A 17,445-nucleotide genomic window follows, 5' to 3' on the forward strand; every position below is an offset into this window, starting at 1 on the left:
TAGGTTTCAAACAAGCCTAAAGGACTCAATTAGTTTGATCAGGTGTGTTTAATTAGGGTTGGAACTAAACTGTGCAGAGCTGCGGCCCTTTTGGAACTGAGTTTGACATCTGTGCTTTAGAGGATTTGGATTTCAAATGCAAGTTCACACAGAAATGAAAACTCTGTCATCATTTACTCACGCTTGACGCTCTTAGTTCTAGTTTTAGTTTCTGAGAACAAAAACCTGACAAATGTGTGGAAATACAGTTAGGAAAATACAGTTACAGAGTCAGAATTATTAGCCGCTATTGAATTGTTTATTCTTTTTTTAATATTTCCCAAATGATGTTTAACAGAGCAAGGACATTTTCACAGTATGTCTGATAATATTTTTTCTTGTAGAGAAAGTCTTATTTGTTTTATTTCGCTAAAATAAAAGCAGTTTTTTATTTTTTTTAAACACTATTTTAAGGTCAAAATTATTAGCCCCTTTAAGCTATATATTGTTTCCGATAGTCTACAGAACAAACCATCATTATACAATAACTTGCCTAATTACCCTAACCTGTCTAGTTAACCTAATTAACCTAGTTAAGCCTTTAAATGTCACTTTAAGCTGTATATAAGTGTCTAGAAAAATTTCTAGTCAAATATTATTTACTGTCATCATGACAAAGATAAAATAAATCAGTTATTAGAGATGAGTTATTAAAACTATTATGTTTAGAAATGTGCTGAAAAAATATGCTCTCTGTAAAACAGAAACTGGGGGTAAAAAAATATTCAAGGGGCTAATAATTCTGACTTCCAACTGTATGTTTACGCCACAGACAGGGGACACCACAAAAATAATATTAGTGTGTGTGTGTGTGTGAACATGGGCTGGTAAATAATCGGTTCCGCTTCTTGCTTTATAATATTAAAATGTGGAAGTGATCAGCAGGACTGCACTTTCACCGCAACTACACACAAACACACACACACACACACACACACTCAAAAACTGACCAATGTTGAAGATTGTCATGTCAAAAGTCTTAAAATGTCACAGCAACATATATTTTCTATGGCTTATGTTGGCCTTTTGACCTTTTAATTTCCAGAAATTTCATCATAGCTGCTCGAGTGTTTTGTGATCCAATACTTCCTCTATTTTCTCCATTTATAGAAATGAGCTGACGGCATTTGTCTGTTTTTTCCCTCATGTGCTCTCAAATATTAGCCTACTGTGTAGAAAACAGTCTCTCTGTCTCCCTCTGCTGGTGTGATCGGAGCTTTTTTTTTTTTTGAAAGATCTTTCCTCAGTGACTGCTTTGACACAGCAATGTACACATACTAATAATACATGAGGAATATGCACTCACTGGCCACTTTATTAGGTACACATTACTACTAACGAGTTGGACCCCTTTTTTTCCTTCAGAACTTTGTGGCTGGAAGGTACTGGAAATATTCCTCACAGATTTTGGTCTATATTGACATGATAGCATCACATCATTGCTGCAGATTTGTACATGATGCACATCTCCCGTTCCACCATATCCCAAAGATCTGGTGACTGTGGAGGCCGTTTTAGTACAGTGAACTCATTGTCATGTTCAAGAAACCAGTCTGAGATGATTTGCCCTTTATAACATGGTGCTTTATCCTGATGGAAGTAGCCATCAGAAGATGAGTACACTGTGTTCATAAAGGGATGGACATGGTCAGTAACAATACTCAGGTAGGCTGTGGCGTTGACAAGATGATCTGTTGGTACTAATGGGCCCAAAGTGTGCCAAGAAAACATCCCCCACACCATTACACCACCACCACCACCAGCCTGAACCGTTGATACAGGTTAGGATGGATCCATGTTTTCATATTGTTAATGCCAAATTCTGATGGTTGTGCGTGAAAATCCAAATAAATCAGCAGTTTCTGAAATACTCAGACCAGCTCGTACCGCCTCAACAACCATGCCACGTTCAAAGTCACTTAAATCAGCTTTCTTCCTCATTCTAATGCTCGGTTTGAACTGCAGCAGATCGTCTTGACCATGTCTACATGCCTAAACAGGGCTCAACAATAAGGACTGTCCGGTGGCCTAGGGCCAGTGTGAAAGACACTTGGGACAGTAGACAGGATTGTTACTGGCCCCTATCGGCCAGTAACGTTGAGGACGTTTTTTTTTTTTTTTTTTTTTTTGTAACGTGGTAACGCGTGGTAACAACCAGTACAGCGAAAAGATGGCAACATGGCGGCAAAATTAAACAATGAGGCTAAAAGAAAACGTCTGTTTCTAAAGTCTTAGAAGCAGACAATTACATGGTAACAAAATTAAGAAACTGGAAAAAAAAAAAAATGTTGTCAGTTTGGGAAGCCATTTTTATAAAAATTATTTAGAATTGCATTAAAATACCAGCACATTTTAATACTGCTCTTTCATTAGCATAAATGTCATTAGCATTAATTAAATAATTCATTAGCATTTTGCTCATTATACATTTATTAACATATTTAAAATGTTTAAATTCTAGATTCACAGGCATAATTTTGCCATTATTTAAAATATGTGGCTAAGAAATAGCTATTAACTTTTTAGTTTTTTTTTTTTTTTTTTTGGTGGGGCCAGTGAAAATTTTGGCAGGGCAAGTAAAAATCTCAACCAATGGCCCAATCGGACCCGTATAAAAAATCCTTAGCGTTGAACCCTGCTAAATGCATTGAGTTGCTGCCATGTGATTGGCTGATTAGAAATTTGCTTTAATGAACTGTTGGACAGGTGTACCTAATAAAGTGGCCGGTGAGTGTATTATACATGGCTTATATTTTTTACAATGTGCATCTTATGAGCTGTGCACATCTACTGTACTGATATCGACTAGAATATTTAAACTCTTCTTGACCTTCCCTTTCCAATGCGATAAATTGAGGTGAAGCTTTTTAGAAATCTGTCATCATAACAGACAAGTGAGTCTGCAGCTCTCTCTAGTGGACGATGCTCATAATAAAGTGACAGCTTTGTTTTCTTTCTTTGTTCAAACAGGACAACATTTGCTCAGCATTCGTGTTGGTTTACCTAAAGTCAGCAGACAAAGAATCTCAATAGCCTTTTGTTACACAACAAAGGTGAAACTGAAAGAAATTTGATGCATGAAGATTCAGCTGTCACTGATAACAACGAGTAATGAATTTAATGAAGATTAAAATATGAGATTGAATAATACTATGAGCAAACAAGCCTATAAAATTTCATAGTATGTAGATGATTATTGCATGTCACTCATTACCAATAAGATTAGCGTTTGTTGCGTAAATTAAAGCAGAAATATTGTTTCTTTAAAAGCTTTTTAACATCAAAAAATAAGTATAATTGTTACGTTTACATAAATATAACTTAATGGTACTGTTCATCCCAAAAAATAAGACCTTCTCACCGTTTACACACACTCAGTTGTAAACTTTTCTTGAGTTTCTTTGTTATGATGAACACAAAGCAAAAGAATAGGTAAATGTTGGGGAAAAGCAGACATTGACATCCATATAGTAGGAATAAAACAGATGGACGTCAATGGCTGTTTTTCCCCCCTCAACATTCTTCTGAATATCTTCCTTTGTGTTCAACAGCAGAAACTCAAACAGAGATGGAAGAAATGGAGGAAATGATAGCTAAACGTCTATTTTTGGAGGTGAACTATGTCTTTCAGATGCTTAACATGCTTAAATTAAATCAAAAATCATTAATCCTCAACATTCTTCTATATCGTCCTTTGAGTTCAACAGGAGACAGAAACTCAAATAGGTATGAAACAAATGGAGGAAATGTTTGCTAAATTTCTGTTTTTGGGGTAACCTATCTTTTTAAGATGCTTATGCTTAAATTAAACCAGAAATATTTTATACACTTACATAAAAAATTGTATTATTGAACACAAACTTAAAGGGTTCATTTCAAAGTTAAGACCTTCTCACCGTTTACTCACTCTTAAGTGGTTGTAAACTTTTCGTAAGTTTCTCCATGTTAAACACAAAACAGGTAAATGTTTTCATTGACATCCTCCTGAAAAAAAAAAAAGCTAAAACCAGCCTAAGCTGGTTAGCTGGTTTTAGCTGGTCGACCAGCCTGGTTTGAGAGGGCATTTGGCCATTTCCAGTCTGGTCTTAGCTGGTCAGGCTGGGATATGACCAGCTAAAACCAGCTTGACCAGTCTAGTTTGTACTGTGAGCCCAGCCAAAACTAGCTATGTCCAACTTAAACCAGGCAGGTCAATCGGATTTTAGCTGGACATTTTCCTGCCGGACCAACTGAGACCAGGCTGGAAATGGCTGGAAGCCAGCCTGAAAACAGCTAAAACCCATCTAAACTGGACGACCAGCTAAAACCAGCCAACCAGCCTAGGCTGGTTTAAGCGGGTTTTTTTCAGCAGTGTAGTAGGAATAAAACATACTAAAGTCAATGGCTGTTTTTTCCCCCCTCAACATTCTTCTGAATATCTTCCTTTGGGTTTAACGGCAGAAAGAACTTCAAACATGGAACAAATGGAGGTAATAATAACTCGATTTCTATTTTTGGGGTGAACTATCTCTTTAAGATGCTTAAATTAAATCAGATTTTTTTTTTACCCAATAAAAAATAAGTATAATACAAACTTCAAGGGATAGTTCACCCAAAAAAATTATACCTTCTCACTGTTTACACACACTCAACTGGTTGTAAATTTTTCTTAAGTTTACATGTTGAACAAAAAACAAAAAATGTAGGTAAATGTTGGAAAAAAGCATTGACATCCATAGTAGGAATAAAACATACCATAGAAGTCAATGGCTGTTTTTTCCCCTCAACATTCTTCTGAATATCTTCCTTTGTGTTCAACAGCAGAAAGAAACAAACAGGTGGAACAAAAGGAGGTAATGATAGCTAAACATACTTAAGTTAAATCAGATTTTTTATTACTTCATAAAAATAAGTATAATTGTATACAAACTAAAATGGATAGTTCATCCAAAATTCAAACCTTCTCACCCTTTACACACATTCAAGTGGTGGTAAACTTTTCTTGAGTTTCTTAGTTATGATGAACACAAAACAAAAAATGTAGGTAAATGATGGAAAAGCAGCCATTGACATCCATAGTAGGGAAGTATGGAAGTCAATGGCTGTTTTCCCTCAACATTCTTCTGAATATCTTCCTTTGTGTTCAACAGAAGAAACTCAAACAGGTTTGGAACAAATGGAGGAAATTGGGTGAACTATCTGATTAAGTTAGTAAGATAAAAACATAAATGGCGTTTTCTTATTTAACATGACAAAGCGCGCGTCTTTGACTGTATATAATAAGCTGTCATGTTATTTTCCTGCTTGAGAGTAAAGTTACATCAAACATGTTAAATATTCATAAGTAGCCTTTCACCATTGGAACGTCACAAGTGACGTCTACGCATTTAATTCAATATTCATAACTAAAAGCACGCCATTGGAAGTGACTGGTTAATATTTAAATTCGCCATTGGAGGAAAGCGAAGAAATATCCGCATGGCGTAATTAATATTCATGAGGCAAACGTTTGCTCGCTTCAGTAGGATTCGTCATTTCCCAAAGCGGCAGGCTTGAGCTCGGCTGAGAGAAAATCGCACAGAAACGCAGCCGGACATCACAAAATAATATGAAGATCTACTAGATTAATATTAGAAAATGCTCACATTGGAGACGTAACACGCTGTCGACCGACGACGATGGAAGACGGACTGGTTTCTGAAGACGATATATGTGAGTATTGAAAGAATGATTGTGTTGTAGTGCGGTGCGGATAGAAACTGGGGCAAGTGTGAGAAATATATTCACTAGTTAAAATATTTATCATCTCAGTGTTTGAGCTGGCTTATAAATCTAACTGTGACTACTATATTGAAACATTTATAATGTTACTACGCTGAAGAGGCTCGTTTTAGGAGCTGTGTTGATCTGTCAGTTACATACAACCTGCTCTCTTGATTGTTTTCTAATATCCTCACATTTTACAATTCATCTATATAAATCTTAATAAATGGCCTAATTGTAAAAAGTTTCATTTGGAGATGTTTTTAACCACTAATTTATGTATATAAAAATGCTATATAACGTTAGAGTTGAAGACAAAATGATGATGATGATGATGATATTCAAATATTTCCCAAATGCTGTTTAACAGAGTTTATTTTTCAGCACATTTTTTAACATAACAGTTTTAATAACTAGTTTCTAATAACTAACTTCTTTTAGGTTAGTTATTATAACTAGTTATTTGCGAGATGCCAAACCTGCTTTGAATCTGTATATTATTGAGAAATGGCAAAGGGAATGGGATGCAATAACAATTTATATAAAGTGAATCTGTTTGTAAATTAAAGAAATAATTACCATTTTGAAAATAGACATGATCAGGTTGTGCAGTATATATGCAGTATATAAAAGTACACCCCTAACAAATCTATCTTTTAAATTCATATTTTAATAGGCAGCTTTACAACAGTGTATTTTGCATATACATTAGATTAGTCAAATCTGGAGCTTATCTAACAAAATAACTTGCGATAAGAGTCCAAAAACTAGTACACTAGTATATATGTTATAGAAAAATATAAAATACAAACTTAAAAAAAAGAGAACAAATCAAAAGAAGCCAAAAAAATTTAAAGATTTAGTTGAAATTTTGTAGGTTGTAATTTATTTTTGCAATATTTTGTTTGAATTTAAGTGTATTATCTTCCTATTTCTAAATATGTTTGATGACTAAAACATTATTTTGAAAAAATATATTTGTTTAATAAATCTGTTTTGTTTAAATGCAGCAAAACACATTGCCTATATTCACTGAGAAATGCATACAAATATTCATTTTTAAAATGTGGTGTACTTAATTATGCTGAGCACTGTATTAAATGAGGTCACTCAAGAAGTACACACTCGTATTGATTAAAAGGAGAAGAAAAACCTATATTTTGAATATTTTGACGATAAAGCATTTTTTAATATAATCTGTATTTTTAAACCATATTAAAGAGGAAGTGTTTAAAAAGGTGTCTTCTGGAGAGATATTTGAATATCTGTCATTAATCACACTAAAAATTGTATATGATTCTATTCAGTGTTGTTATTTGTGTTTTTTTTTTTTTTTTGTAAAATGAATTTTTATTAAGAAATCGATATTATTGGATTTTGCATATTGTATATTTAGTTTAGGATTTGCCATAAATGTAGCCAAGACTGCTGATATGGCATTAAACATGCTGTAAATAAATAAATAAATAAATATTTGCAAGCATGGGATGATAACCGTTTTTAAGGTATACCTCGGTTTGGAAAAGTCTGTTTTTAAAACCGCCAACATTTTCTGCTAAACCACTCCTACAGTTTGTGTAAGATTTTTTATTTTATGTTTTGTTTTACGTTTTTTTAGGACAACAGTATCTTCAGCAGAAAAGATATCCCAAGATGCCGTTTTAAATTGTGAAGAAATCAGTGTTTTTGAAACTAATAAAGACAGCAGAAATCATTATTTCATTTGATTTATTTAACCTGACGTGTTTATTGCTCCAAAAATATTTTAAATCTTTTAAAAAATAATATATATCGTGTTCAAAGAGGAAAAAGGTTTTTGTTTTTACCCAGACATTTAAAAAGAGTATATTTTAGAGCTGTGAGCACAATACCGTGAAACCATGATATTTTTATCCAAGATTATCATACACTCAGTATCTTATACTAGCCTATGCCTATTTGCAAGTCACTAGTATTCAGCTTAAAGTGCAATTAAAAGGATTAACTAGGTTACTTAGGTTAAAGTTTGGTTAATTGGGCAAGTCATTGGACAATAGTGGTTTGTTCTGTAAACAACAGAAAACATCTTTTTAGGGGGCTAATAATATTGACCTGAATTATTATTTATTGTTTATTTAAAAAAGCTTTTTTACTAGCCAAACTAAAAGAATGGCCTATAACTGTGTGTATATATAGTCTAAAAGCCTTGACTGAGGTAATATAAGTTGAAAATGATACACCAAAACATTCATTCATTCATTCTCCTTCAGCTTAGTCTCTGATTTATTAGAGGTCGCCACAGCAGAATGAGCCGCCAACTAATCCAGCATTTGTTTTACGCAGCGGATGCCCTTTCAGTCGCAACCCAGTACTGGGAATTCCCCATACACACTCACACACACACTCATACACTACGGCCAATTTTGTTTACCCAATTCACCTATAGCGCATGTCTTTGGACTGTGAAGGAAACCGGAGCATCCAGAGGAAACCAACATGGGGAGAACATGCAAACTCTAAACAGAAATGCCAACTGGCCCAGCAGAGACTCGAACCAGCGACCTTCTTGCTGTGAGGCGACAGTGATATCCACTGAGCCACCGTGCAGACCTACACCAAAACATTAGATATGGATATTGTTGATGCATGTTTGCTTCTTGCTGATGTTTGTACCTGTGCAAAACATATATTATTTGTCTCATCTTCTACTTTCATTTCATTCCAGTGCTTCGCTCGGAGAAGGAGTTTCATGACGCTGCAAAGAGGAACGACACGGAGAGAATGCAGGAGTTGATCAGTAGAGGAGTGGACATCAAAGTCAAAAACAAGGTGAGATCTTGCTAATTACAAGACATGGTTCATACCTTAAACATTTTGATATGTTACGCACCCTTAGTCAGGATCGCAAATGTGCTTTTCATTATACATGTGACTAAAAACAACAAAAAATTCAGTCCTAAGTGTACAGTTTTTAAATGTAGCACCAGAAAGCCCAATATGCAGTTAAAGTCAGGATTTTTCACCCCCTCCGTGATTTTTTTTCTTCTTCTTTTTTTCCATTAATTTCCCAAATGATGTTTAACAGAGCAGGGAATTTTTCAGAGTATTTTCTATAATATTTTTTTCTTCTGGAGAAAGTCTTACTTGTTTTATTTCAGCTAGAATAAAAGCAGTTTTAATTTTTTTTAAAAACATTTTAAAGTCAATGTTATTAGCCCCCTTCAGCAGTATTGTTTTTCTATTGTTTACAGAACAAACTATCATTATACAATGATTTGCCTAATTACCCTAACTTGCCTAATTAACCTAGTTAAGCCTTTAAATGTTACTTTAAGATGAATACTGGTATAAAATAATTTATAATGCGCTTTTCTCAGTCCCAAAGCGCTAACAGGCATACAGGCAAACAAAGCAGAACAATAAAAACAGTCAAAAAATAAAATAAATAAAGAGCAATAAAATATGAATGATTCAATACAATTGGATGAGAAAATAACAAAAATAATCAATCCAAGTTAAAAGCAACGGTAAAAAGGTGAATCTTAAGAAGTTTCTTAAAACAATCCAGCGAAACAGCATTCCTGATGCTGGTGGGTAGGCCATTCCATAACTTGGGCGCACTGTTCGAAAAAGCACGACCACCTATAGTCTTCAGTTTACAGCGTGGCTGATACAGCAAGATTGCAGATGAGGAACGAAGACTACGGGTGGGAGTGGCCAGAGTTACCAGGTCACAAATGTAGTATCTTGAAAAACATCCAGTCAAATATTCTGTACTTTCATCATGACATTAAACAAATCAGTTATTAGAAATGAGAAATTAAATATATTATGTTTAGAAATGCGTTGAAAAAAATCCTCTCTCCGTTAAACAGAAATTGGTGAAAAATATAAAGGGGTGGTAATAATTTAGGAGGGCTGATAATTCTGACTTGAGCTGTACATATTTTAGTTTTTATTTTATTTAGTTTTAATTTATTTTTTTAACAGATACAATGCTCATCAATCAACAGTAAAACTGTTAATAAGGCAGATGTTGCCCAAGAGCAAATTTTCACCTATTACCATATTTTAAAAAGGCAGAGTTGAAAAATATTGGACAGTATTCATCATGAAAAATATCACATCCACCCACAAAAAAACATCACCTTCACAATTATAAAAAGACGGATTGTTCAGAAAAATCACATACTAAATCATGCAATCATCAATTTTTGTTTCAACATAACCCAAACTGTATGTTTTTAATGATTGACAATTGAATAATTGATGACCTAAATGTGATTGATTGATTTTAAAAAGAGGGTGAAGGGAGTAAATAGTTTTACGCACTATAGGAGGCATTGATTTGTGGTTTTGTTTCTTGAAGCATGTAAAATAGAAAATAAAAAACTTAAAATGAAAGCATTTCTGCGAGTGTGGTGTTTGTTTGGTTGACCAATCAGCGGAGAGGGGAGCATTTAATTCCTGCCCACACAGAGAACAAATTTTAAAGCTGTTTATCCATTGTGGTTTTATTGCATTTTCATTTTGTGTGTGAAAACAAAATGTTATAAAACAAAAATAAATATTTGAAGGGAAAAACTGTACATTTTTATGTTGCGTGGGAGGGATAAAATTCGTTTTTTGGTTTTGAAAACAACAAAAAAATAACATAAAAATCAATTATTCATTCATTCATTCATTTATTTTTCTTCGGCTTAGTCCCTTTATTCATCAGGCGTTGCCACAGTGGAATGAACCGCCAACTTATCCAGCTTTCAAATGACCTGCAATCGGAAACATTCATTCATTTTCCCTTAGCCTAGTCTCTATTTTAGAGGTCACCACAGCGGAATGAACCGCAAACTATTCTAGCATATGTTTTACACAGCGGATGATGCATTGGAAAATAATGAATTATATGTATTACTATCTGAAATCTCACACAGAATTTTAAGACATCTTAAGGCTAGATTTGGTCAAGTGATTTTTACCAGATGTCATATTAGACGTACAAGAATAACCCATGCTTATTTGCTCCAAGGTGAAAACCCTACTCAGTGTTTGTACTGCACATTTGCCCTCACTAAAACACATTTTACTGGACTGTCCTGCTTTTAATGATTCCAGAAGCCTTTTTTTATAAAATCAACTCTCTTTAGGACATTATTAGCAAAGTGACACCAGAAAAGATTTTAGGATTTTTATCATGTCATCACACTAAAAATCTTATTTAATTTATGTGTTCATTTGTTTGTTGATTTTAAATTGTATAGTTATTGAAATGTTCCTGCAATGACAATAGCCTTGATTGCTGACATGACATTAAATAAAAAAAATACATTACATGTCACAGCGGATGAATGCCATTCCAGCCGCAATCCAGTACTGGCATTCACCCACACACACTCACATTCACACACACACACACTCTATGGCCAAGTTGGTTTATTCAGTTCACCTATAGCGCATGTCAAGTGGCCCAGCCGGGACTCGAACCTGCAGCCTTCTTGCTGTGAGGCAACAGTGCTAACCACTGGGCTACCATGCCACCGAAAATAAATTATACACTGTAAAAAATGCTGGGTTCCACACAATCCCTTCATGTTGTTCTAAATGCTTTTAGTTTAATATAAAAGAACAGCTGAAGTTTGCAGTTTTAGTTTAGTTCAAAAGTAAATGCAGTTGAAGTCAAAATATGTACAAATTTAAGTTCATTAAACATAAATCAATTACATTTTCCCCTCAAAACCTTAAGAATTGGTTTGTCTCAATTCATTTTATATAAGAAGTTTGAATTAACAGAAAGTATTTTTTTTTTGTGAGTACGTTGGTACTTGTACCTTGCGGATTACTAAGTCTTGTAAAGAGAAAGTATTGCTGCCATCCACCATGCCAGTTTGGACTGCCTGGAATGTGTTGTTTATCCCAGTTATGCACTAGAGTGACGGGAACACAGGATATGACCCTGTTTTTACCCCAGACGGCAGTATTTACCACTCATGATTCAGTATGGCTGTTTCATTCTTATGTGATTTTCGGTTTTGACAGATGGACCGTAAGGCACTGCACTGGGCAGCTGGAGCCGGCAGTGAACAGGCGCTGCGTTTGCTGCTAGACCACGACATGGATGTGGATGATATGGACAGCGTATGTTTCCAAAGCAATCAGTTTAGTTCAAAAGTTATGGAGTCAAAATTATTCACCCTCCTGTGAATTTCTTTTTCAAATATTTTCTAAATGATGTTTAACAGAGCAAGGAATTTTTTCACAGTATTTCCTATAATATTTTTTTCCTCTGGAGAAAGTCTTACTTGTTTTATTTCAGCTAGAATAAAAACTGTTTTTAATTTTTTTAAAACAATTTAAGGTTAATATAATAATTCCCCTTCAGCAATATTGTTGTTCGATTGTCTACCGAGCAAACCACTGTTATACCATGACTTGCCTATAAATGTCACTTTAAGCTGAATAATAGTATCTTACAAAATATCTAGTAAAATATTATGTGCTGTCATTATTATTAGAAATGAGTTATTTAAACTATTATGTTTAGAAATGTGATGAAAAACATCCTCTCTCCGTTAAACAGAAATTGGGGTAAACAATATACAGGGGGTCTAATACTTCTAATACTAATAATTCTGACTTCAACTGTATATGAGCAGTGACCATGTTCAAATTCAGGCTGAATGTGTTATGAAGTTTCATGTTGGTTTTCTGCATGAGCACAAATGGGAGGAATAATGCTATAATGCTCCACTTGATAAATCTTTAATGTGCTGCTGTTCATCCAGCATGTGTGCTGTAAAGCACTGGAGGCTGTAAACGTGTTAAACCAACAACAACAAAATGATTGAAGAGGCAATGAGTGATGCTAAAATGCAATGCTAAATATTTTTATGCAAGTAGGTAATCTTTTTTTTTTTTTTAGATGAGTAAGTAACTAATATATGTATGGTATTTTTTATTAATGATAGTAATATTTAACTTTAAATTAAAAAATATACACATTTGTAGTTAAACGTGTAAGTTTTTAAATGTTGTAAATGGATCATTTTTATTCAAATGAGTTGATTGAAGTAGACCTGCAGAGTGATGTTCCAATTTTAATAATATTTTTATTTTTTAATTTGCTTAGAGATCATAAAATTGTTCAAAAAGTGGGCACTTAATTAAAGGATTTAAAAAAATATCAATCATGAATAAAAAAAATATTAAGTATACTTTTAGAATTATTATAATTTTATATTTATCAATAACTATTATTATTATAATGTATTTATTCCATGTAGTCTGTCAAGTACTTCAGGTAAGGTTATAATTAACTGATTAATGTAATGAATGCATTTTTATTTTTAGAAAGCTATACAGAAAATTTAAATAATAAAAAAGGTAATATATATAATATAAAAATAAAATAATAAATGTCACTGCATATTCTTTTAGTTAAAGAAATAATAAACTTAATATAAGAATAAAACAAAAAAATATTAGTACATGTTCTGTTGTTTAAAGAAATAATAATCGTAATATAAAAATAAAATAAATAAATATCACTGCTTATTCTTTTGGTTAAAGAATTAATAAATGTAATATATAAAAATAAAATAAATAAATATTACTGCATATACTTTTGGTAAAAGAAATTATAAACGTAATATATAAATAAAATAAAAACTTATAAAATAATAAATATCACTGCATATTCTTTTGGTTAAAGTAATAATAATCGTAATATAAAAATAAAATATATAAATATCCCGGCATATTCTTTTGGTTAAAAAAATAACAAACTTAATATAAAAATAAAATAATAAATATCACCGCATATTCTTTTGGTTAAAGAAATAATAAACTTAATATAAAAATAAAATAAATATTACTGCATATACTTTTGGTTAAAGAAATAACAAACGTAATGTAAAAATAAAATAAATAAATATTACTACATATACTTTTGGTTAAAGAAATAATAAACGTAATATATAAATAAAATAAAAACTTATAAAATAATAAATATCACTGCATATTCTTTTGGTTAAAGAATTAATAAACGTAATATAAAAAAAATTATAAAACAAGAAATATCACTGCATAGTCATTTGGTTAAAGAAATAAAAAACTTAATATAAAAATAAAATAAAAGATAATCAAATGATAAACTTAACTGTATATTCTTTTGGTTAAAGAAATAATAAATGTAACAACATAAAAAATTGTAAAATAATACATTTCACTGCATATTATTTTGCCAATTTCTTTTTGTTATTTATTAAAAAGAATACACCATTTAATCAATATGTATGTTAGTTGTTCAAACCATTGTCCTCATCATTGCTAGAATAACTTAAGCAGAACTGGAATATCATAATTGTAAAATAATGTTGGGACTAACACACTCATGCGTGTTCTTTGAAAACATTTGACTGAATACATTGGGACTCATTTATTTTCTAGTTTGGTATGAACGCTCTGCTCCTGGCTGCATGGTTTGGTCACCTGACTATCCTGAAGATCCTCGTCTCAACCGGAGCAAAGCTCACCACTGAAAACAAAGTAAGTTTTTGATCCCCTATAAACCAGTCATACAATCAGAGCACGGATGGCTGTGCTCTTAACGAATATCGTTCTGATGTCTTTTATGGCCTTTAAACACACCAGCCAAAACGATTGAGCTGGATGTTCGTACTGTCCTAGATTCAGACTTCAACATCATTTAAATGCATTTCACTAACTGAGCCATCTCTCTTTTTCGTCTACAGAATGGCTTGAATCTCCTGCACTGTGCTGCCCAGAGGGGTCACATCACCATTCTGGAGTATATCATGGAGGATCTGGAAAATGTGCAGCTTAATAAAGTCGAAAACGTGAGAATTTCTGCTTTTTTTGTAACCTCAGTTTTTTAATGTACAGTTAAAGCCAAAATCATTAGCCCTCCTGTGAAGTCTGAGTTCTTTTTCAAATATTTCCCAAGTGTTGTTTAACGGAGAAAATATTGTTTTTAGATGCTTTTAAAACAACTAATTTCTTTTATTTTTTAATATTTTAATATCTTAATTACTTTACACCTAAATAATACAGAAGTCAAAAAAAAAAAAAAAAAACGTCTCGGTGTTTTACATCAGTATGTATGACGTCTCTTTTTATTCATCAATGAGCACATTTCCAACTCCACCACATTTTAGCAACAGTTTGAGAGGTCCCCAAACTCCCTCAAAGATCTTGTATTTATCTCTCAATATATAGGTTATGTTTTCCATTGCCATGTTTGTAACTAGGGATGCAACGATTAACCGATTTTACTATTGACCACGCTTTAATTTGTCACGGTTAATCAATCGTAAAGGCTTCTCAACACTGTGTTTCTGCATGGAGAAAAACTGCTGCAACTTAACAAAGTTATGCCAACTGAGTGCTAGTTTGAAGTTCCGAGCTTGTACTCCATGCACACTGGATTAACTATGGCTGAAGCTATTAACTAAGAGCCAGTCACATATCGCGTCTTTTGCACGTGCAAGTTTGTTATTACCAATGGAGGCGCATGACTTGCTTATATGGAGTGACGGATTCGTTCTTTCTAGAAGCACCTACTAGTTGAAGAATGCCGCAAGCGCTCTACACTGAGAAAAAAAATACAAAATGAAAAATACCAAACAATTTTGTTATATAGTTGATCAAAAGTTTCAGCAGCCTTTGAATACAATTCTTCACTGTAAAAGAGCAACACTTAGCTATTATGTAACTTTAGATTTACATTAGACAAATATTACTTATTTATTTAATCATTTATTTATTGATTTTGAATTTTATTTATTTCTTTAAATTTTATTTATTTATTATTTAAATGTATAAAAAATATTTTTAATTAATTTATTAATTTATTTCAAATCCATTTATTTTCTTTTTTAAATTTCATACATTTTTATTTATTTATTTAAATTTTATTTTAATTCATTTACATTTAATTAATTAATTTATTTTAATGTTTAAAAATGTAAATTAATAAAAAATATATTTATTTATTGTAATTTATTTTTTTTATTTAAAATTAATACATTTTTATTTATTAAAAATGTATTTATTTAAATTTTATTAATTTATTAATTTTATTTATTTATTGACATTTATTTTCAGTGTTAAAATTATTACTTATGTTTAAATGTCAAAAGTCTTTTAACTTATTTTTAAATATTAACAGGTTTATTTGGATTGATTGGGGGGATTTTGTGAAGGAGTGAATCTAGAATAATGTATAACAAATAAATTATAAGCATAGATTAATAAAATACAGATAAAAGTGAATTATAGTTTTCAGGTATTCACAATTCAGGTACAGAAATTGAATAATCAGCACTGGATAGTCACTGCATATTATAATTTAATCTGTATAAAAAGATAAAAAAGTGTTGACTAAAGATAAGCATAAAAGTGTTCTGTGTTTAAGATGTTTAAGTGGGATGCTGTAACACTAAAGTGAGACAGGTGTAATGTGTGTGACAGATCAAGGATGAGGCAGGAATCAATTCTCTATTTATGCTTTTTTACTTAACGGTTGAAATAAACATGTACAATTATTATCTTTAAACAAAAACATTGAGTGTAAGCCAAATCAAAGAAATTAACAAAACAAAGCAATCCTTGGGCTCTATGTTGACGATCCATGCGCAGAACGCAAAACCCGTCAGAACGCATTTTTGCTAATTTAAGGACGAGAAAATCCGCTTTGCGCCGTGGCGCATGGTCTAAAAGGGTTGAGTTTATTTTCTTAATGAGTTATAGGTGTGTTTTGAGAATAAACCAATTAGAGTCTCATCTCTCATTCCCTTTAAGAGCCAGCTGCGTCTCGCCATAAGCGCATTGCTATTAACATGACGTAAAGTAAGTTCACTTTCGCTTTTGCTCTCGTGGATAGGGAAACCTTACCGCACAGACATCAATTAGCCAATAAATAATTAATTTCGTTTGTTAAGCGCAAAGATTTGTTTCAAAACTATTCAGTTCTAATTTCCAACAAACAAATAAATGAACAATAATTACCAAGTGTGGTCAAAATACTAAGTTATTTCCAAATACACCTGCTATGCCCCATATGGTCTAAAACCTGACAGGTGGGCAAATCTAAGCTTGTTTTTAATAAAACAAATATAAATATGGATATAATAAATAATACTGCTAATAATAATAACATTATACAAAAGCAAATTGAATGAAATGAAAAAGCCTCCCGAGATGAAGAAAGTAAGGCTGTGGTTTTTAAATTCATGTAGGCTAGAAATTAATATGTTTTGTAATATTTTTATCATTTATATTTATATCCTATATATATATCCTTATTATATATATATATATATATATATATATATATATATATATATATATATATATATATATATATATATATATATCCTTAATATTTAAATTATTTTTCATATGTAAAGATATTTGCATATTGCTTTACATCTTGTGTGTAGTGTGTAAGCCAGGCACACTTTGCGCCAGACAATAGACCGACTTTGTTCTGGTCTAAAGATCAGACTATTTACAGTTTCTCAAAATAGCAACGCGCCAAAACACGCCTGCTTTTTTAGACCAGAACGCCTATGGGCGCACATATGAGCGCAAATTCATTTGCTATTTAAACAGTGTAGCGCAACACCTCAAAATGACCCTTGCGCCGAGCTGAAAGTAGCAAAAGACTAT

The 17,445-nt window shown here is 32.2% G+C and overlaps 1 protein-coding gene across 5 annotated transcripts in view; it reads left to right on the plus strand.

Annotated features, from left to right (window-relative positions):
* Positions 1–5,533: 5,533 nt before the first annotated feature.
* ankdd1a (ankyrin repeat and death domain containing 1A) overlaps positions 5,534–17,445 on the plus strand; it is a 36,785-nt gene continuing 24,873 nt past the window's right edge. For 3 of the 5 annotated variants that reach the window (XR_015494878.1, XR_015494877.1, XM_087259813.1), the window contains exons 1-5: positions 5,534–5,730; positions 8,486–8,589; positions 11,794–11,892; positions 14,203–14,301; positions 14,508–14,612. Coding sequence is in view for 3 of the 5 variants with exons in the window: in XM_087259813.1 (XP_087115939.1) it covers positions 5,697–5,730; positions 8,486–8,589; positions 11,794–11,892; positions 14,203–14,301; positions 14,508–14,612 (441 nt within the window). In the remaining 2 variants the exon portion in view is untranslated. 5 annotated transcript variants of the gene reach the window in all.

The sequence above is a fragment of the Danio rerio genome, chromosome 7 (assembly GCF_052040795.2).
Source record: "Danio rerio strain M-AB ecotype USA chromosome 7, GRCz13ab, whole genome shotgun sequence".
Lineage (NCBI taxonomy): Eukaryota > Metazoa > Chordata > Actinopteri > Cypriniformes > Danionidae > Danio > Danio rerio.